This window comes from Ambystoma mexicanum, chromosome 7p (assembly GCF_040938575.1).
Source record: "Ambystoma mexicanum isolate Mex_15411 chromosome 7p, UKY_AmexF1_1, whole genome shotgun sequence".
In the NCBI taxonomy this organism is placed as follows: domain Eukaryota; kingdom Metazoa; phylum Chordata; class Amphibia; order Caudata; family Ambystomatidae; genus Ambystoma; species Ambystoma mexicanum.
Genome location: NC_090939.1, coordinates 31,577,235 through 31,599,125, shown reverse-complemented (window position 1 = coordinate 31,599,125; position 21,891 = coordinate 31,577,235). Strand labels below are relative to the sequence as shown.

Here is a 21,891-nt window from a genome sequence, read left to right as displayed (position 1 = left end):
TTTATGTTGTTGGTTGTCCCGGTTTTCCGTTTTGGAAATCTGGTAACCCTAGTCAGAGGTCAAAGAAACACAAGCATCAATGTCTAATCAGAATCAATCGCGAGACCCTGTGTCAGAGGTCAAAGAAACACAAGCATCAATGTCTAATCAGAATCAATCGCGAGATCCCTGTGCCAGAGGTCAAAGGCACACAAGCATCAATGTCCAATCAGAATCAATCGCGAGACCCTGTGTCAGAGGTCAAAGAAACACAAGCATCAATGTTTAATCAGAATCAATCGTGAGACCCCTGTGCCAGAGGTCAAAGGCACACAAGCATCAATGTCCAATCAGAATCAATCGCGAGACCCTGTGTCAGAGGTCAAAAGCACAAACGCATCAATGTCGAATCAGGATTAATCGCGAGACCCCGTGCCAGAGGTCATAGGCACACAAGCATCAATGTCCAATCAGAGTCAATTGTGAGACCCTGTGTCAGAGGTCAAAGGCACACAAGCATCAATGTCCAATCAGAATCAATCGCGAGACCCTGTGTCAGAGGTCAAAAGCACACAAGCATCAATGTCCAATCAGAATCAATCGAGTGACCCCTGTGCCAGAGGTCAAAAGCACACAAGCATCAATGTCCAATCAGAATCAATCGCGAGACCCTGTGTCAGAGGTCAAAAGCACACAAGCATCAATGTCCAATCAGAATCAATCGCGAGACCCTTGCGTCAGAGGTCAAAAGCACACAAGCATCAATGTCCAATCAGAATCAATCGAGTGACCCCTGTGCCAGAGGTCAAAAGCACACAAGCATCAATGTCCAATCAGAATCAATCGAGTGACCCCTTTGTCAGAGGTCAAAGGCACACAAGCACCAATGTCCAATCAGTATCAATCACGAGACCCCTGTGCCAGAGGTCAAAGGCACACAAACACCAATGTCCAATTAGAATCAATCGCGAGACCCTGTGTCAGAGGTCAAAAGCACACACACATCAATGTCCAATCAGAATCAATCGAGAGACCACTGCGTCAGAGGTCAAAGGCACACAAGCACCAATGTCCAATCAGTATCAATCACGAGACCCCTGTGCCAGAGGTCAAAGGCCCACAAACACCAATGTCCAATCAGAATCAATCGCGAGACCCTGTGTCAGAGGTCAAAAGCACACACGCATCAATGTCCAATCACAATCAATGGAGAGACCCCTGTGTCAGAGGTCAAAAGCACACACGCATCAATGTCCAATCAGAATCAATCGAGAGACCCCTGTGCCAGAGGTCAAAGGCCCACAAACACCAATGTCCAATCAGAATCAATCGCGAGACCCTGTGTCAGAGGTCAAAAGCACACAAGCATCAATGTCCAATCAGAATCAATCGAGAGACCCCTGTGTCAGAGGTCAAAGGCACACAAGCACCAATGTCCAATCAGTATCAATCACGAGACCCCTGTGCCAGAGGTCAAAGGCACACAAACACCAATGTCCAATTAGAATCAATCGCGAGACCCTGTGTCAGAGGTCAAAAGCACACACGCATCAATGTCCAATCAGAATCAATCGAGAGACCCCTGTGTCAGAGGTCAAAGGCACACAAGCACCAATGTCCAATCAGTATCAATCATGAGACCCCTGTGCCAGAGGTCAAAGGCCCACAAACACCAATGTCCAATCAGAATCAATCGCGAGACCCTGTGTCAGAGGTCAAAAGCACACACGCATCAATGTCCAATCAGAATCAATCGAGAGACCCCTGTGTCAGAGGTCAAAAGCACACAAGCATCAATGTCCAATCAGTATCAATCACGAGACCCCTGTGCCAGAGGTCAAAGGCCCACAAACACCAATGTCCAATCAGAATCAATCGCGAGACCCTGTGTCAGAGGTCAAAAGCACACACGCATCAATGTCCAATCAGAATCAATCGAGAGACCCCTGTGTCAGAGGTCAAAAGCACACACGCATCAATGTCCAATCAGAATCAATCGAGAGACCCCTGTGCCAGAGGTCAAAGGCCCACGAACACCAATGTCCAATCAGAATCAATCGCGAGACCCTGTGTCAGAGGTCAAAAGCACACAAGCATCAATGTCCAATCAGAATCAATCGAGAGACCCCTGTGTCAGAGGTCAAAGGCACACACGCATCAATGTCCAATCAGAATCAATCGAGAGACCCCTGTGCCAGAGGTCAAAGGCCCACAAACACCAATGTCCAATTAGAATCAATCACGAGTCCCCTGTGCCAGAGGTCAAACATCAATGTCCAATCAGAATCAATCGCGAGACCCTGTGTCAGAGGTCAAAAGCACACAAGCATCAATGTCCAATCAGTATCAATCACGAGACCCCTGTGCCAGAGGTCAAAGGCCCACAAACACCAATGTCCAATCAGAATCAATCGCGAGACCCTGTGTCAGAGGTCAAAAGCACACACAAATCAATGTCCAATCAGAATCAATTGAGAGACCCCTGTGTCAGAGGTCAAAAGCACACACGCATCAATGTCCAATCAGAATCAATCGAGAGACCCCTGTGCCAGAGGTCAAAGGTCCACAAACACCAATGTCCAATCAGAATCAATCGCGAGACCCTGTGTCAGAGGTCAAAAGCACACAAGCATCAATGTCCAATCAGAATCAATCGCGAGACCCTGTGTTAGAGGTCAAAGACACACAAGCATCGCTGTCCAATCAGAATCCCTCACGAGACCCCTGTGTCAGAGGTCAAAGGCACACAAGCATCGCTGTCCAATCAGAATCCCTCACGAGACCCCTGTGTCAGAGGTCAAAGGCACACAAGCATCGCTGTCCAATCAGAATCCCTCACGAGACCCCTGTGTCAGAGGTCAAAGGAACACAAGCATCAATGTCCAATCAGAATCCCTCACGAGACCCCTGTGTCAGAGGTCAAAGGCACACAAGCATCGCTGTCCAATCAGAATCCCTCACGAGACCCCTGTGCCAGAGGTCAAAGGCCCACAAACACCAATGTCCAATCAGAATCAATCGCGAGACCCTGTGTCAGAGGTCAAAAGCACACAAGCATCAATGTCCAATCAGTATCAATCACGAGACCCCTGTGCCAGAGGTCAAAGGCCCACACACACCAATGTCCAATCAGAATCAATCGCGAGACCCTGTGTCAGAGGTCAAAAGCACACACGAATCAATGTCCAATCAGAATCAATCGAGAGACCCCTGTGTCAAAGGTCAAAAGCACACACGCATCAATGTTCAATCGAGAGACCCCTCTGCCAGAGGTCAAAGGTCCACAAACACCAATGTCCAATCAGAATCAATCGCGAGACCCTGTGTCAGAGGTCAAAAGCACACAAGCATCAATGTCCAATCAGAATCAATCGCGAGACCCTGTGTCAGAGGTCAAAGGCACACAAGCATCGCTGTCCAATCAGAATCCCTCACGAGACCCCTGTGTCAGAGGTCAAAGGCACACAAGCATTGCTGTCCAATCAGAATCCCTCACGAGACCCCTGTGTCAGAGGTCAAAGGCACACAAGCATCGCTGTCCAATCAGAATCCCTCACGAGACCCCTGTGTCAGAGGTCAAAGGAACACAAGCATCAATGTCCAATCAGAATCCCTCACGAGACCCCTGTGTCAGAGGTCAAAGGCACACAAGCATCGCTTTCCAATCAGAATCCCTCACGAGACCCCTGTGTCAGAGGTCAATGTCCACCCAGAGCTCACTTTTACAATCAGAATCGCGCAGCTGTGGCCTGTGCACTTGGTTCAGGTTTACCAACAGCACGGGGACCCCACCCTTCAGACTTTAACTCCCACTAGCCCTAGCCAGCATAGCCAATTCTGAGGGCTCAGAAGGGGTGCAGCCGGAAACATCCGGAGGGCTGCAGGTTGCAGACCCCTGCAACAGCACATCTGGCTGGTGGCCATCTCCCCCTCCAGAGAAAGGAAGCAACATTAAAGAAGCAATGAGGTTATATTATCCCAAAAAGGTCACTTTAGGTAACGAACCATTACAGCCCGATTCTCCTTCCATGCTCCATTTAGGAGCAAAGTAATTTAGGAACAGAGCGTCCTGGGCCGCTATAGAGCTCGAGCTGCCCCATGGGTTTCCTAAGAGCTCTGCCTCTTCGCTCCCTCATCTGACCGTGATCTCGTGCCCAGGGAGTCTACACTAAGGGGCAGGTGTTCATGAGATGCCAGCAAAGCTTCCTGCGAGCGGCGCGGCTCATCTGACGGCCATATTGTCATTATTTAATGTTTGCTTGAGGTAGTTTGTACAACTTCAACAACCCATGAACCCTGTGTGTAGCACAATCCCGGATCCCCCGATTTAGCTAGTCTCTAAGCTCTGATAGTTCAGATCTCCCCACTGGGATCACCGCAGTGCATGAAGGGAGTGTCTAGGCCACGTGTGTTTCCCTAACTTTCAGACGCATATTCGGGGGGAGGCACTAAGAACACTGATGGCATTTAGGTTTAGAAGACAAATGTAGTCTCATAGGGCAGCGGTCTGCAATCTTTGGTTCTCTAGATGTTTTGGACTACACCTGCCTTCAGCGCTACACAGCATATTCAATGGTGAGGGGTCGGGGGAGTTTTAGTCTAAAATATCTGGAGAGCTACAGGTTGCAGACCCCTGTTTTAAGGGCAATACTTTCAAATGGGTTCTGCATACATGGGGCTTTCTAGCCCATATCAGGAGGCATTGCAGCCATTTCCCAAAGCCACAGGTTAATGTCAAGTGGAGAAGGTGTGGGACCACGCCTGATCTGCATATGGTCTTTCCCCTTCTGTAATGGCTCGGCGGGCTAAAGAGCAGTGGTCTGGAGGGTTGCCCAGAGCAATGCCAGAGGTTAAGATTCATTCTAAACCTTCCAGCCCTCACCTTTCTTTTGCAGTGGAAATGCCAGAAAGCTCTCGGGTTAAGTATTATATATGTATAGTCTGTGGGGGTTTTGTATATATGCGTTTTCAACTAACTCTGGTCCTTGCAAATGTGAGCTCTTAGAATTAGTTTTTTTTTCTATTAGAACCCTTCCCTTTGGATTAAATCCCACACCCACTGCCCCTTTGACTCTCACTTCCCACCACGTCCAATCAGCACTTTCCACTCCACTATGCACGATTAACGACATGCTGCGGCCCAGCTACCCCAGGCATTAGCCACTAGTCTGCTTTCTAGAAGTCATACCCTTTTAGAACCTGAATCGTGTGTACACACCTGTGCTACACAGGGAGGATAGCTCAGGGGCAAGGCGCTTGTTTTGGAAGCAAGACAACACGGAGCAACAGAGGTTTGAATCAGGTCCCGCTCTTAGAGACTGGTCTCCGTTATTGAGGGCGTTATAAAAGATTAAGGAATTAATTACGCTCTGCGTGTGCTACACTGGGAGGATCGCTCAGGGGCAAGGCGCTTGTTTTGGAAGCAAGACAGCAGAGAGCAACAGAGGTTCAAATCCAGGTCCTGCGCCTAGAGACTGGTCTCCGTTATTGAGGGCGCTATAGAAGATTAAGGAATTCATTACGCCCTGCATGGCTATCATTCCACTGCCCTAGTCGTGTGCTCCCTTGGATGTTGCCCTGGAAGGTTGGGTGGTGCTGTGCCCCGAGGCATCGTGTCATCTCTATATGACGGTCATGGGTCTGTGTTTCCACTGTTTGTGTTACTCTGTCTTCACTCTAGGAGCTGCTGGGCTCCAAGCTCCTCCTGAGTCCTGCAAACTCTGCATATTAGGTCCTAGGCTCCCGGGTCCTACATCTTCTCTCCTTATGGTCCTCTAGTCCCAGGGCCTCTCTTCTCCGCACTGCTGAGTGTTACCCTGAGTGTCCTTTGTTACTCCAGTAGCCCACATATATGACCTTGGTGCACACTCATACTCACGCTCAGACTCCTCGTTCTTGAAGAAGCCGATGAGCTTGTTCTCCTCCTCGATGTTCTCGAAGGCCTTCAGCTCCAGCTTGCTGTTGATGACCTCCACGGGGTCCTCTGCCAGCTGTGGGAAGGAAGTCAAGAAGCTCAGGTTAGCAGAGGGTGGCACCCAGTAACTTGCTGATGCCCCAAATCCCATGACCCCTGATTAACTGCCTGGAATTACTCCAGCCACCTCTTAAAAACCAGCTTGAGGTCATGCTAATTGATCACCACCTCTTCAGCACTCTTGGATTGGGAAATGCAAATGAGATACAGGTGGGAGCACCCTCCACGTGGACTCAGGTGGTAGGAGCCTGAGCGGGCCGCGGCTTTGCTCATGTATCTGTCCAGACTCGGTGGTGCAATTCCACGATTGCGGGGCTGCACAAGACCTTTGAGACATTTTAGCGATGCAATTGCAGAGAGCGCAGACCATGCAAGGAGTGAATGCTGGCTCCGGACATTAGCTCAGGAGGCAGGCCGCTGGGGTCCAGGAAGTGGACTCAGCAACTCACCACTCTGTAGCTGCCTGCCCAGTGCGCCCTCCCCGCAGCACCGACATCCTAGGAGGTTTGCTGCTTCGGCCTGGACTATCCTCATCTTATGGCAGTAGAGTCCAAGGAAGGACCTTGCTAGTTTGACTGGAAGTGCTCCTACCAGCTGTCAAGGAGGACCCGCCCACTCCCCTGCCGCCCACCCTTTGGTGGCCTCTCTTGCCCTGGACCCTGTCTGTTGTGTATTTGACCTGCCCTCAGCCACTTTCTCTTAGATGTTTGAACGTGCCGTGGCACTTACCTGAGGGCTGGACCTTTGTGTCACTACCACCTGACCCCGGATCCTGGGCCGTGGCACTGGTACCCCAGGGAATCTGCTAGCTACCTGAGGGCTGGACCTTCGTGTCACTACCACCTGACCCCGGATCCTGGGCCGTGGCACTGGTACCTCAGGGAATCTGCTAGCTACCTGAGGGCTGGACCTTCGTGTCACTACCACCTGACCCCGGATCCTGGGCCGTGGCACTGGTACCCCAGGGAATCTGCTAGCTACCTGAGGGCTGGACCTTCGTGTCACTACCACCTGACCCCAGATCCTGGGGCGTGGCACTGGCACCCCAGGGAATCTCCTAGCTACCTGAGGGCTGGACCTTCGTGTCACTACCACCTGACCCCGTATCCTGGGGCGTGGCACTGGTACCCCAGGGAATGTACCTGAGGGCTGGACCTTCGTGTCACTACCACCTGACCCCGGATCCTGGGGCTTGGCACTGGTACCCCAGGGAATCTGCTAGCTACCTGAGGGCTGGACCTTCGTGTCACTACCACCTGACCCCGGATCCTGGGGCGTGGCACTGGCAACCCAGGGAATCTGCCAGCTACCTGAGGGCTGGACCATCGTGTCACTACCACCTGACCCCGGATCCTGGGCCGTGGCACTGGCACCCTAGGGAATCTGCCAGCTACCTGAGGGCTGGGCCTTCGTGTCACTACCACCTGACCCCGGATCCTGGGCCGTGGCACTGGTACACCAGGGAATCTCCTAGCTACCTGAGGGCTGGGCCTTCGTGTCACTACCACCTGACCCCGGATACTGGGGCGTGGCACTGGTACCCCAGGGAATCTCCTAGCTACCTGAGGGCTGGACCTTTGTGTCACTACCGCCTGACCCCGGATCCTGGGGCGTGGCACTGGCACCCCAAGGAATCTCCTAGCTACCTGAGGGCTGGTCCTTCGTGTCACTACCGCCTGACCCCGGATCCTGGGCGTGGCACTGGCACCCCAGGGAATCTCCTAGCTACCTGAGAGCTGGACCTTCGTGTCACTACCGCCTGACCCCGGATCCTGGGGCGTGGCACTGGTACCCCAGGGAATCTGCTAGCTACCTGAGGGCTGGACCTTCGTGTCACTACCGCCTGACCCCGGATCCTGGGGCGTGGCACTGGTACACCGGGGAATCTCCTAGCTACCTGAGGGCTGGACCTTCGTGTCACTACCGCCTGACCCCGGATCCTGGGCCGTGGCACTGGCACCCCAGGGAATCTCCTAGCTACCCGAGGGCTGGACCTTCGTGTCACTACCGCCTGACCCCGGATCCTGGGCCGTGGCACTGGCACCCCAGGGAATCTCCTAGCTACCCGAGGGCTGGACCTTCGTGTCACTACCGCCTGACCCCGGATCCTGGGGCGTGGCACTGGCACCCCAGGGAATCTCCTAGCTACCCGAGGGCTGGACCTTCGTGTCACTACCGCCTGACCCCGGATCCTGGGGCGTGGCACTGGCACCCCAGGGAATCTCCTAGCTACCCGAGGGCTGGACCTTCGTGTCACTACCGCCTGACCCCGGATCCTGGGGCGTGGCACTGGCACCCCAGGGAATCTCCTAGCTACCCGAGGGCTGGACCTTCGTGTCACTACCGCCTGACCCCGGATCCTGGGGCGTGGCACTGGCACCCCAGGGAATCTCCTAGCTACCCGAGGGCTGGACCTTCGTGTCACTACCGCCTGACCCCGGATCCTGGGGCGTGGCACTGGTACCCCAGGGAATCTCCTAGCTACCCGAGGGCTGGACCTTCGTGTCACTACCGCCTGACCCTGGATCCTGGGGCGTGGCACTGGTACCCCAGGAAATCTGCTAGCTACCCGAGGGCTGGACCTTCGTGTCACTACCGCCTGACCCCGGATCCTGGGCCATGGCATTGGTACCCCAGGAATCTGCTAGCTACCCGAGGACTGGACCTTCGTGTCACTACCACCTGACCCCGGATCCTGGGCCGTGGCACTGGTTCCCCAGGGAATCTCCTAGCTACCTGAGGGCTGGACCTTCGTGTCACTACCACCTGACCCCGGATCCTGGGGCGTGGCACTGGCACCCCAGGGAATCTGCTAGCTACCTGAGGGCTGGACTTTCGTGTCACTACCACCTGACCCCGGATCCTGGGCCGTGGCACTGGCACCCCGGGGAATCTCCTAGCTACCTGAGGGCTGGACCTTCGTGTCACTACCACCTGACCCCGGATCCTGGGCCGTGGCACTGGTACCCCGGGGAATCTGCTAGCTACCTGAGGGCTGGACCTTCGTGTCACTACCACCTGACCCCAGATCCTGGGGCGTGGCACTGGCACCCCGGGGAATCTCCTAGCTACCTGAGGGCTGGACCTTCGTGTCACTACCGCCTGACCCCGTATCCTGGGGCGTGGCACTGGCACCCCAGGGAATCTCCTAGCTACCTGAGGGCTGGACCTTTGTGTCACTACCGCCTGACCCCGGATCCTGGGGCGTGGCACTGGTACACCAGGGAATCTCCTAGCTACCTGAGGGCTGGACCTTCGTGTCACTACCGCCTGACCCCGGATCCTGGGCCGTGGCATTGGTACCCCAGGGAATCTCCTAGCTACCTGAGGGCTGGACCTTCGTGTCACTACCACCTGACCCCGGATTCTGGGCCGTGGCACTGGTACCCCGGGGAATCTGCTAGCTACCTGAGGGCCGGACCTTCGTGTCACTACCACCTGACCCCAGATCCTGGGGCGTGGCACTGGCACCCCAGGGAATCTGCTAGCTACCTGAGGGCTGGACTTTCGTGTCACTACCACCTGACCCCGGATCCTGGGCCGTGGCACTGGCACCCCGGGGAATCTCCTAGCTACCTGAGGGCTGGACCTTCGTGTCACTACCACCTGACCCCGGATCCTGGGCCGTGGCACTGGTACCCCGGGGAATCTGCTAGCTACCTGAGGGCTGGACCTTCGTGTCACTACCACCTGACCCCAGATCCTGGGGCGTGGCACTGGCACCCCGGGGAATCTCCTAGCTACCTGAGGGCTGGACCTTCGTGTCACTACCGCCTGACCCCGTATCCTGGGGCGTGGCACTGGCACCCCAGGGAATCTCCTAGCTACCTGAGGGCTGGACCTTTGTGTCACTACCGCCTGACCCCGGATCCTGGGGCGTGGCACTGGTACACCAGGGAATCTCCTAGCTACCTGAGGGCTGGACCTTCGTGTCACTACCGCCTGACCCCGGATCCTGGGCCGTGGCATTGGTACCCCAGGGAATCTCCTAGCTACCTGAGGGCTGGACCTTCGTGTCACTACCACCTGACCCCGGATTCTGGGCCGTGGCACTGGTACCCCGGGGAATCTGCTAGCTACCTGAGGGCCGGACCTTCGTGTCACTACCACCTGACCCCAGATCCTGGGGCGTGGCACTGGCACCCCGGGGAATCTCCTAGCTACCTGAGGGCTGGACCTTCGTGTCACTACCACCTGACCCCGTATCCTGGGGCGTGGCACTGGTACCCCAGGGAATGTACCTGAGGGCTGGACCTTCGTGTCACTACCACCTGACCCCGGATCCTGGGGCTTGGCACTGGTACCCCAGGGAATCTGCTAGCTACCTGAGGGCTGGACCTTCGTGTCACTACCACCTAACCTTGGGCCGTATGTGGAGGGCCGGAGATGCATACTGGACCCCCCAGCACGGGCCTTCTGGGGTGTGGCCTTCTCCGCCGCTCTTTCATGCTGGCTCTTGTCTTTGGATACTCATCCTTGGCACCACATCATTCTTCTCGCTCAGAGAAGCCCTTGCAGCTGGACTTGCCTGTCCAGGACAACAGGGATCATCCAATTCCATTGGATTTATGGAAACATATGGCCCTAAACATGTCGTATGCAGATCGATGAACGTTTTAAACAATGCTTCGTAAAAACACAATTTAAAATACCGGAAGCAACCTTCCTATGTATAATTCTGTATATATCTGTGCATTGGGAACTGCACAAGTGCACAGAAGTCCTCACATCCTAACCCTGAGACAAGTCTAACATGCTATGTGGGAAAGGAAACATTATCCCCCAGCAAGTGAGTGTTGGGCACCCAGATAATGAGCCTGTCCGAATCAGTGTCCATGGCTCCATATTGCAAACATTTCAATGTCAGGGCGAATGCTGTGGAACATGGAATGAGCACAAGGCCCAGGAAGTGTGCATCATGTACTCAGGGATTCGAGCATGCAATCCTTTTATTACAGACATGTTTCTCAAATGTTAAGGTCTCTGGCTATTCTTATGTTTCCATAATGGTTTGTGCTAATCAGCCATGAACCATCACTGGTGCTATTTATGCCCTTCCCCTTTCCTCTAGGGGTATTTCAGAACAGCGCAATATGACTATATCAATCTGTCCATTTTAGATGAACAACCGTCTCTCAGAATGTATATAGTTAGTCTAGGCTTTCATAATGTGTTATGCTCAGTGAGACAAGTGCAACATTCTTATTATGACACACTATACACTGGAAATGAACAGGTTAATAATATCCAGTGTGCAATTTTAGTGCAATCAAACATGTCCTGTTTTGTTTTTTCTGAGCAGCTGCTTTTGCAAAAGAAGGACAGCCCCTCCCTCTTTCCTAGTATATCATTGTTTCACTATTCAGCCAGCTGTCAGAAACAGCTGGAGGATCCTAGCAAATTACCAATTGATAATCCACTCAGAGAGAGAGAGAGAGGGAGACAGCATGGAAGGGGGAGAGAAAGTGAGAGAGAAAGAGAGAGAGGGAGAGTAAGAGAAAGAGAGAAAGGGGAAGAGGGAGTGTGAGAGAGAGAGAGAGAGAGAAAGAGAGAGAGAGAGAGAAAGGAAGAGAGAGAGCGCGAGAGAGAGAGAGAGGGGGGGAGGGATTGAGAGGGAGAGAGGAAGGGGAGAGAAAGAGAGAGAGGGAGGGTAAGAGAAAGAGAGAAAGAGAGAGAGAGAAAGAAAGAGAAAGAGGGAGAGAGAGAGAGCGAGAGAGGGCGCGGGAGGGGGGAGGGGAGGAGGGAGGGAAGGAGTGAGCGAGCGAGAGAGAGAGAGGGAGAGAAAGCAGTAGATTGGTGTATAGTAGAATGGAATATCTAATTACGAGGAAGAGGTTGTGTGGGTGCAGGGGAAAATGGAGGTTTGTCAAGTATTTTAATATTAAAAGAAAAACTTCAAAAAAAGGCCACAAGAACACACCGTTTGTGGGAAAATAGATGGCACGGTCTGCAGTGCAAAGGGAGGCGACTGGGGTGTCATGAAATGCCCGGCCACAGGGTGGGGAACATGAAAGTGCAGCACAGTGGGCAGTGTGTACAGCCTCTAGTGCTGCAATCATTACCTTGCACCTGCTTGCACTAGACACTATTAAGCCTGAATTAATGCTTGAGCTTTGTTGCATTAAACCGGCTGCAAGTCTTTCCATAATAACATGCTAGAAGCAGTAGTAGTACACAGTATCTGGAGCACTCTAGAAGCAGTAGTACACAGGATCTGGAGCACTTTAGACGCAGTAGCACACAGGATCGTGAACACTCTAGAAGCAGTAGTACACAGGATCTGGAGCACTCTAGAAGCAGTAGTGCACAAGCTCCGGACCACCCTAGAAGCAGTAGTGCACAAGCTCCGGACCACCCTAGAAGCAGTAGTACACAGGATATGGAACACTCTAGAAGCAGTAGCACACAGAGTCTGGAGCACTCTAGATGCAGTAGCACACAGGATCCGGAGCACTCTTGAACCAGTACCACACAGGATCTGGAGCACTCTAGAAGTAGTAGTACACGGGATCTGGAGCACTCTAGAAGCTGTAGTACACAGGATTTGGAGCACTTTAGACACAGTAGCACACAGGATCCCGAACACTCTAGAAGCAGTAGTACGCAGGATATGGAACACTCTAGAAGCAGTAGCACACAGGGTTTGGAGCACTCTAGATGCAGTAGCACACAGGATCTGGAGCACTCTTGAAACAATACCACACAGGATCTGGAGCACTCTAGAAGTAGTAGTACACAGGATCTCGAGCACTCTAGAAGCTGTAGTACACAGGATTTGGAGCACTTTAGATGCAGTAGCACACAGGATCCGGAACACTCTAGAAGCAGTAGTACACAGGATCTGGAGCACTCTAGAAGCAGTAGTACACAGGATCCAGACTACTCTAGAAGCAGTAGTACACAGGATCTGGTGCACTCTAGAAGCAGTAGTACACAGGATCCGGACTACTCTAGAAGCAGTAGTACACAGGATCTGGAGCACTCTAGAAGCAGTAGTACACAGGATCTGGAGCACTCTAGAAGCAGTAGTACACCAGACCCAGGAGCACTTGTGCAAGTAGTTGCATGTTCAAGGCAGAGTTGTACATTGCTGCCCTTGACTACTGGGGACTGGCATCTCTTAGGGTTATTCTCTTTCTGCACAGATGCTGGGGTCCACCACAGTCACCTCAGCATGCCATCCAACCTACTCTATGTTGGGGTTCCATTGTGAAACCGCGACAAACAGCTTCTGAATCCGATGCAAGGATTCACCAGAAAGACCAGAATGATTCCCGCAGGGGATGAGAGGAACACAATGTTCTGCCATGAAATGGCCCCTCCAGCCCATTTCATCTCCACCTTCTCTCCTAACCTCCAGTATTATGCTGATGACACACAACTCTCCTTCAAACTTCCCCCCTCTGCCGCCTTCTCTTCCTCTCTCATCCCTGACTGCCTGACTGCTATTCAGGCATGGCACACTGCTAACAATCTATGCCTTAATGCCAGTAAGACAGAGTTACTTCTCATTGGGAACCCTGCTCCCTCCTTCTCTCCCACACTTTGGCCAACCTCCATGGGTCTCCTCCCTTCACCCTCCGTTGATGTAAAAAACCTTGTTGTCATCTTCGACTCCTCTCTCTCCTTCTCCCCTCACATATCGGACCTTGCCAAGAGGTCGCACTACCGGCTGCACCTCCTCAGAGGCATTCTCCCTTTCCACACCTTCCCCCAGAAGCTCAATGTCTCTAGAGCTCTGGTCCTGTCCAGGCTGGACTACTGCAACAGCCTCTTCCTCAATCTGCCATTTTCCTCCCTTCACCCCCTTCAACTAATCCAGAATAGAACTGCGAGACTTGCCCTTGGCCTCAAGCCCGGGGACCACATCTCTCCAACCCCAACATTTTCTCCACTGGCTCCCGGTTGTCCGAGGATCAAGTTCAAGACCCTCTGTATCATCTCCCCCTGCTGATCTGCTCTCTCTTGGCACCGTGCACCTGGCCACCCTCTGTCCTCCGAGCCCAGGTACCTGCTCATCCTGCCACCCTCCCGCACTGACACCAGACCACCCCTTGCACTGGGGTCTGTATCTGTACCCATACAGCCCCCCCCTTTTTCTTCCTGCACTTATCGGACCTACCCTGTCTGCTGCCTTAAACCTAGCACTTGCAAATTGCTGGCTGCATTACCATTGTTTGTTGCTTTATTATTTATTTATTGTTATTTATCTGTTTCTCCTGTGCTTCGCACTTTCCACTTCTCCCTCCTCCATGCACTTTTCCCCTCCCCCCTCCCATGCACTTGCGTGTTCTCAATGTCACTGGGCCTAGTAAGATCGCTGTTTTGTTCTCCCCTGTTCCCCTCCCCTCCCTTGCCTTTTCGCGCTCTGAAACACTTGTGTACGAGCGCGATAGAAATAAAATATCAATCAATCAATCCACAATGCTTTATGTGGCCTGGGACCCACTACACCCAACTCCCCCTCCCTAAATACCTCCCTGCTAGAGCCCTTTTGTCTTCTAGCTCCAACTCCCTGCAGATCAGACGCTTTTATAAGCAGAGAGTGGGGTAGATCTCTCTCCTCCGCAGGTGCCTTCCTCTGGAATGGCCTCGCTGCCCCTCTCAGACTTGGGCCGGATCTCCTTAAGTTCCGGAAGCTTCTGAAGACCCTTTTCCTTCCCTTTCCCCCTCCCCAGCTAATGTCCCCTCTGCCTCTTGACTAGCTGCCTGGTTCCTTCAGATTCGTACAGGGCAGCAGGCCCTCCTCGTCCAGTCTTCTCCTGCACTTGGTCTCCCCTCAGACCCCCCTCATCTTTCACTTGCCCATCTGGGACCCCTCCTGCGCTAGCCTGGTTGGCCTGCACCACTTCAGCCTTTCCAGCCCCCTACCTTGCACTTACCTCGTGGACCTTCCTTCCCTGCGCTCTCTGCGTTCCCCTGGACCTGTCCACCGGTCCTCCCCTGGAACTGGCTTTCTGACGGGCCTCCGCCCTCACTAGCACCCCCCCGCACTGCTTGTTACTGCACTTGCACGATCCAAATTTCACAAGGCCTAGTAGGACTGTTTTTGTCATCTGTTTACCTCCTGCCCTTTGCCTTGTTGCGCCTTGAAACACATTGTGCATAGGCGCATTATAAATACCCAATAAATAAAATGAATGGTGTCTGTTAATGCACTGTACACTGCGCAACACTCCAGCCGCGTTCTAGCGCGTTTTTAATAGATTCTAGTGAGATATATTGGCTCAGGACCTTCGGATCTATCTTGATGATATAGCGGTATTGGAGAAGTGCAGAACACCGTAAGAGGATACTATTGCTGCTATGTCCGGAGGAAGTGGTGTGGGGGCCTGATCTGACCCGCAGGTCCTTTCTTTGACACCCCCATACTGGAGTCAATCATGCCACAGTGGGGGATTATTTTGTTGTCCACCTTTGTACTCTGTGAAACACCTGTTGGTCGCATTATCACTGGTATTGCTAATCATTTGCTGTGAAATTAATGAATGGCCGGTATCATTTACACGTAGAGTTGGCTCCAAATGGAAGAGGACTAGGGCGTGTGTTGAAAATGTTATGTATTTGCATACATATATACATCCAGGGAAACAAGCTCTTCTGGAGCATGCACAAGGTAAGATAGCTGATAAACGGGTGTCAGTGAGGCTCGTATAATGCAGAGAGTTCGAGTGGCATGATGGCCCATCATGAGAAAGAGTATATTGGACAGATACTGGGAACAATATGGTAGACAAGCCTAGGGCAAGTAAGAATCAGCGGGCAGGTAGTCTAGCCAGATAAGCATGAGCTGTGACCTCAAACTATTTAGTGCTACTGTGGTGGGGGAAAGAGGGGGAAGAGTCCGGTTAGCAGTGACCGAAGGTGTCATTAGTAAGGCTTGAGAAGCGAGTCAAGAGGATAGCTCAGAAGCTTAGAAGTGGGATTTTGCATACATCGATGTGAACCATGTTTCGAATTGCAGGGGGGGGAGGGAGTTCCAAGTAGGCGGAGCAAGAACAGTGACCACCAGAAGCGAGAGGAACACAGGGTGGGCGAAGTGCCACAAGGGTGGTGGCGGAGGCAGAGTGAAGGCTGCGAGATGGTTTCTATGAAAGGGGTTCATAGAAGGGGATAGATACGGCAGTGACTTACCGTGGATGGATTTATGCACTAGTCGGGGAAACATGAATTTGGCCCTGCTTTACATTGTTAGCCAGCCAGCCTGCTGGCAATAGGAGGACGTCGGGGTGAAGCCGAGAGTCCTGGTAGCGAAGTTAATAATGTTGTCAAGGGGACAGAGTGCATAGTTTGGAAGCCCAAAGAGGATACTGGCACAGTAGTCCAGTTGAGAGAAGACAGGAGTGGTTAGTAGATGTGTGGCGGTATCAAAGCGAAGGAGGTGCCTGATTTTCCTGATACTTAGGAGGTTGGGGTGAGCCGCCATTGCAGTTTTAGATATGAAGGCAGAGAATGTGTGTGAAGGGTCTCAGATGACCTCAACATTTCTAGCTGAAGAGGAGTAGGGATGAGTGTTGGGTGGGAAAAGGATAGGCAAGGGAGGAGACGAGAGAGACGATTTGGCAGGGAAGAAGAGCACTCCCTTTTTGGAGGAGTTCAAGGTAAGAGAGGGTGAGGCCATCCAGTTTTTAATAGCAGAGAGATAGTCAAAGATTTTGGTAGATCGGTCAGTGGAGAGTTCAGGAAAGGAGAACAATATTTGGGTGTCATCTGAGAAGAGTTGGTACGAGAACCCAAAGGAGGAGAGAAGTGCCCAGAGAGCAGAAGTGCGCAGTGTGAACAGGAGGGGACCCACGGCAGAAGTGTGCGGTGTGAACAGGAGGGGACCCAAGGCAGAAGTGTGCAGTGTGAACAGGAGGGGACCCAAGGCAGAAGTGTGCAGTGTGAACAGGAGGGGACCCAAGGCAGAAGTGTGCAGTGAGAACAGGAGGGGACCGAAGGCAGAAGTGTGCAGTGTGAACAGGAGGGGACCGAAGGCAGAAGTGTGCAGTGTGAACAGAAGGGGACCGAAGGCAGAAGTGTGCAGTGTGAACAGGAGGGGACCCACGGCAGAAGTGTGCAGTGTGAACAGGAGGGGACCCACGGCAGAAGTGTGCAGTGTGAACAGGAGGGGACCCACGGCAGAAGTGTGCAGTGTGAACAGGAGCGGACCCACGGCAGAAGTGTGCAGTGTGAACAGGAGGGGACCCACGGCAGAAGTGTGCAGTGTGAACAGGAGGGGACCCACGGCAGAAGTGTGCAGTGTGAACAGGAGGGGACCCACGGCAGAAGTGTACAGTGTGAACAGGAGGGGACCGAAGGCAGAAATTTGCAGTGTGAACAGGAGGGGACCCACGGCAGAAGTGTACAGTGTGAACAGGAGGGGACCCATGGCAGAAGTGTGCAGTGTGAACAGGAGGGGACGGAGGGCAGAAGTGTGAAGTGTGAACAGGAGGGGACCCATGGCAGAAGTGTGCAGTGTGAACAGGAGGGGACCGAAGGCAGAAGTGTGCAGTGTGAACAGGAGGGGACCCAAGGCAGAAGTGTGCAGTGTGAACAGGAGGGGACCCACGGCAGAAGTGTGCAGTGTGAACAGGAGGAGACTGAAGGCAGAAGTGTGCAGCGTGAACAGGAGGGGACCCAAGGCAGAAGTGTGCAGTGTGAACAGGAGGGGACCCATGAAAGAAGTGTACAGTGTGAACAGGAGGGGACCCATGGCAGAAGTGTGCAGCGTGAACAGGAGGGGACCGAAGGCAGAAGTTTGCAGTGTGAACAGGAGGGGACCCACGGCAGAAGTGTACAGTGTGAACAGGAGGGGACCCATGGCAGAAGTGTGCAGTGTGAACAGGAGGGGACCGAAGGCAGAACTGTGCAGTGTGAACAGGAGGGGACCGAAGACAGAAGTTTGCAGTGTGAACAGGAGGGGACCCACGGCAGAAGTGTGCAGTGTGAACAGGAGGGGACCGAAGGCAGAAGTTTGCAGTGTGAACAGGAGGGGACCCACGGCAGAACTGTGCAGTGTGAACAGGAGGGGACCCACGGCAGAACTGTGCAGTGTGAACAGGAGGGGACCCACAGCAGAAGTGTGCAGTGTGACAGGAGGGGACCCCCGGCAGTAGTGTGCAGTGTGAACAGGAGGGGACCCACGGCAGAAGTGTGCAGTGTGAACAGGAGGGGACCGAAGGCAGAAGTTTGCAGTGTGAACAGGAGGGGACCCACGGCAGAAGTGTGCAGTGTGACCAGGAAGGGACCCACGGCAGAAGTGTGCAGTGTGAACAGGAGGGGACCCATGGCAGAAGTGTGCAGTGTGAACAGGAGGGGACCGAAGGCAGAAGTGTGCAGTGTGAACAGGAGGGGACCGAAGGCAGAAGTTTGCAGTGTGAACAGGAGGGGACCCACGGCAGAAGTGTGCAGTGTGAACAGGAGGGGACCCATGGCAGAAGTGTGCAGTGTGAACAGGAGGGGACCCACGGCAGAAGTGTGCAGTGTGAACAGGAGGGGACCCATGGCAGAAGTGTGCAGTGTGAACAGGAGGGGACCCAAGGCAGAAGTGTGCAGTGTGAACAGGAGGGGACCCATGGCAGAAGTGTACAGTGTGAACAGGAGGGGACCCATGGCAGAAGTGTGCAGTGTGAACAGGAGGGGACCGAAGGCAGAAGTTTGCAGTGTGAACAGGAGGGGACCCACGGCAGAAGTGTACAGTGTGAACAGGAGGGGACCCATGGCAGAAGTGTGCAGTGTGAACAGGAGGGGACCGAAGGCAGAAGTTTGCAGTGTGAACAGGAGGGGACCCACGGCAGAAGTGTGCAGTGTGAACAGGAGGGGACCCACGGCAGAAGTGTGCAGTGTGAACAGGAGGGGACCCATGGCAGAAGTGTGCAGTGTGAACAGGAGGGGACCGAAGGCAGAAGTGTGCAGTGTGAACAGGAGGGGACCGAAGGCAGAAGTTTGCAGTGTGAACAGGAGGGGACCCACGGCAGAAGTGTGCAGTGTGAACAGGAGGGGACCCATGGCAGAAGTGTGCAGTGTGAACAGGAGGGGACCCATGGCAGAAGTGTGCAGTGTGAACAGGAGGGGACCCATGGCAGAAGTGTGCAGTGTGAACAGGAGGGGACCCACGGCAGAAATGTGCAGTGTGAACAGGAGGGGACCCATGGCAGAAGTTTGCAGTGTGAACAGGAGGGGACCCACGGCAGAAGTGTACAGTGTGAACAGGAGGGGACCCACGGCAGAAGTGTGCAGTGTGAACAGGAGGGGACCGAAGGCAGAAGTGTGCAGTGTGAACAGGAGGGGACCGAAGGCAGAAGTTTGCAGTGTGAACAGGAGGGGACCCATGGCAGAAGTGTGCAGTGTGAACAGGAGGGAACCCATGGCAGAAGTGTGCAGTGTGAACAGGAGGGGACCGAAGGCAGAAGTTTGCAGTGTGAACAGGAGGGGACCCATGGCAGAAGTGTGCAGTGTGAACAGGAGGGGACCCATGGCAGAAGTGTGCAGTGTGAACAGGAGGGGACCCACGGCAGAAGTGCGCAGTGTGAACAGGAGGGGACCCATGGCAGAAGTGTGCAGTGTGAACAGGAGGGGACCCATGGCAGAAGTGTACAGTGTGAACAGGAGGGGACCCATGGCAGAAGTGTGCAGTGTGAACAGGAGGGGACCGAAGGCAGAAGTTTGCAGTGTGAACAGGAGGGGACCCACGGCAGAAGTGTACAGTGTGAACAGGAGGGGACCCATGGCAGAAGTCTGCAGTGTGAACAGGAGGGGACCGAAGGCAGAAGTTTGCAGTGTGAACAGGAGGGGACCCACGGCAGAAGTGTGCAGTGTGAACAGGAGGGGACCCACGGCAGAAGTGTGCAGTGTGAACAGGAGGGGACCCATGGCAGAAGTGTGCAGTGTGAACAGGAGGGGACTCATGACAGAAGTGTACAGTGTGAACAGGAGGGGACCGAAGGCAGAAGTTTGCAGTGTGAACAGGAGGGGACCCACGGCAGAAGTGTGCAGTGTGAACAGGAGGGGACCCATGGCAGAAGTGTGCAGTGTGAACAGGAGGGGACCCATGGCAGAAGTGTGCAGTGTGAACAGGAGGGGACCCACGGCAGAAGTGTGCAGTGTGAACAGGAGGGGACCCACGGCAGAAGTGTGCAGTGTGAACAGGAGGGGACCCATGGCAGAAGTGTGCAGTGTGAACAGGAGGGGACCCATGGCAGAAGTGTGCAGTGTGAACAGGAGGGGACCCAAGGCAGAAGTGTGCAGTGTGAACAGGAGGGGACCGAAGGCAGAAGTTTGCAGTGTGAACAGGAGGGGACCCACGGCAGAAGTGTACAGTGTGAACAGGAGGGGACCCACGGCAGAAGTGTGCAGTGTGAACAGGAGGGGACCGAAGGCAGAAGTGTGCAGTGTGAACAGGAGGGGACCGAAGGCAGAAGTTTGCAGTGTGAACAGGAGGGGACCCATGGCAGAAGTGTGCAGTGTGAACAGGAGGGGACCCATGGCAGAAGTGTGCAGTGTGAACAGGAGGGGACCGAAAGCAGAAGTTTGCAGTGTGAACAGGAGGGGACCCACGGCAGAAGTGTGCAGTGTGAACAGGAGGGGACCCACGGCAGAAGTGTGCAGTGTGAACAGGAGGGGACCCATGGCAGAAGTGTGCAGTGTGAACAGGAGGGGACCCACGGCAGAAGTGTGCAGTGTGAACAGGAGGGGACCCACGGCAGAAGTGTGCAGTGTGAACAGGAGGGGACCCATGGCAGAAGTGTGCAGTGTGAACAGGAGGGGACCCATGGCAGAAGTGTGCAGTGTGAACAGGAGGGGACCCAAGGCAGAAGTGTGCAGTGTGAACAGGAGGGGACCGAAGGCAGAAGTTTGCAGTGTGAACAGGAGGGGACCCATTGCAGAAGTGTACAGTGTGAACAGGAGGGGACCCAAGGCAGAAGTGTGCAGTGTGAACAGGAGGGGACCCACGGCAGAAGTGTGCAGTGTGAACAGGAGGGGACCCAAGGCAGAAGTGTGCAGTGTGAACAGGAGGGGACCCATGGCAGAAGTGTGCAGTGTGAACAGGTGGGGACCCAAGGCAGAAGTGTGCAGTGTGAACAGGAGGGGACCCATGGCAGAAGTGTGCAGTGTGAACAGGAGGGGACCCATGGCAGAAGTGTGCAGTGTGAACAGGTGGGGACCCAAGGCAGAAGTGTGCAGTGTGAACAGAAGGGGACCGAAGGCAGAAGTGTGCAGTGTGAACAGGAGGGGACCCACGGCAGAAGTGTGCAGTGTGAACAGGAGGGGACCCACGGCAGAAGTGTGCAGTGTGAACAGGAGGGGACCCACGGCAGAAGTGTGCAGTGTGAACAGGAGCGGACCCACGGCAGAAGTGTGCAGTGTGAACAGGAGGGGACCCACGGCAGAAGTGTGCAGTGTGAACAGGAGGGGACCCACGGCAGAAGTGTGCAGTGTGAACAGGAGGGGACCCACGGCAGAAGTGTACAGTGTGAACAGGAGGGGACCGAAGGCAGAAATTTGCAGTGTGAACAGGAGGGGACCCACGGCAGAAGTGTACAGTGTGAACAGGAGGGGACCCATGGCAGAAGTGTGCAGTGTGAACAGGAGGGGACGGAGGGCAGAAGTGTGAAGTGTGAACAGGAGGGGACCCATGGCAGAAGTGTGCAGTGTGAACAGGAGGGGACCGAAGGCAGAAGTGTGCAGTGTGAACAGGAGGGGACCCAAGGCAGAAGTGTGCAGTGTGAACAGGAGGGGACCCACGGCAGAAGTGTGCAGTGTGAACAGGAGGAGACTGAAGGCAGAAGTGTGCAGCGTGAACAGGAGGGGACCCAAGGCAGAAGTGTGCAGTGTGAACAGGAGGGGACCCATGAAAGAAGTGTACAGTGTGAACAGGAGGGGACCCATGGCAGAAGTGTGCAGCGTGAACAGGAGGGGACCGAAGGCAGAAGTTTGCAGTGTGAACAGGAGGGGAC

General features: G+C 54.0%; 1 protein-coding gene across 1 annotated transcript in view; it reads right to left on the bottom strand.

The window, feature by feature from the left end:
- Nucleotides 1-21,891, bottom strand: part of CASQ2 (calsequestrin 2) — a 281,710-nt gene that overhangs the window by 122,581 nt on the left and 137,238 nt on the right. Inside the window, exon 4 of the mRNA XM_069635701.1 lies at nucleotides 5,858-5,969. Coding sequence (XP_069491802.1) covers nucleotides 5,858-5,969 — 112 coding nt within the window. The remainder of the gene's footprint in view (nucleotides 1-5,857; nucleotides 5,970-21,891) is intronic.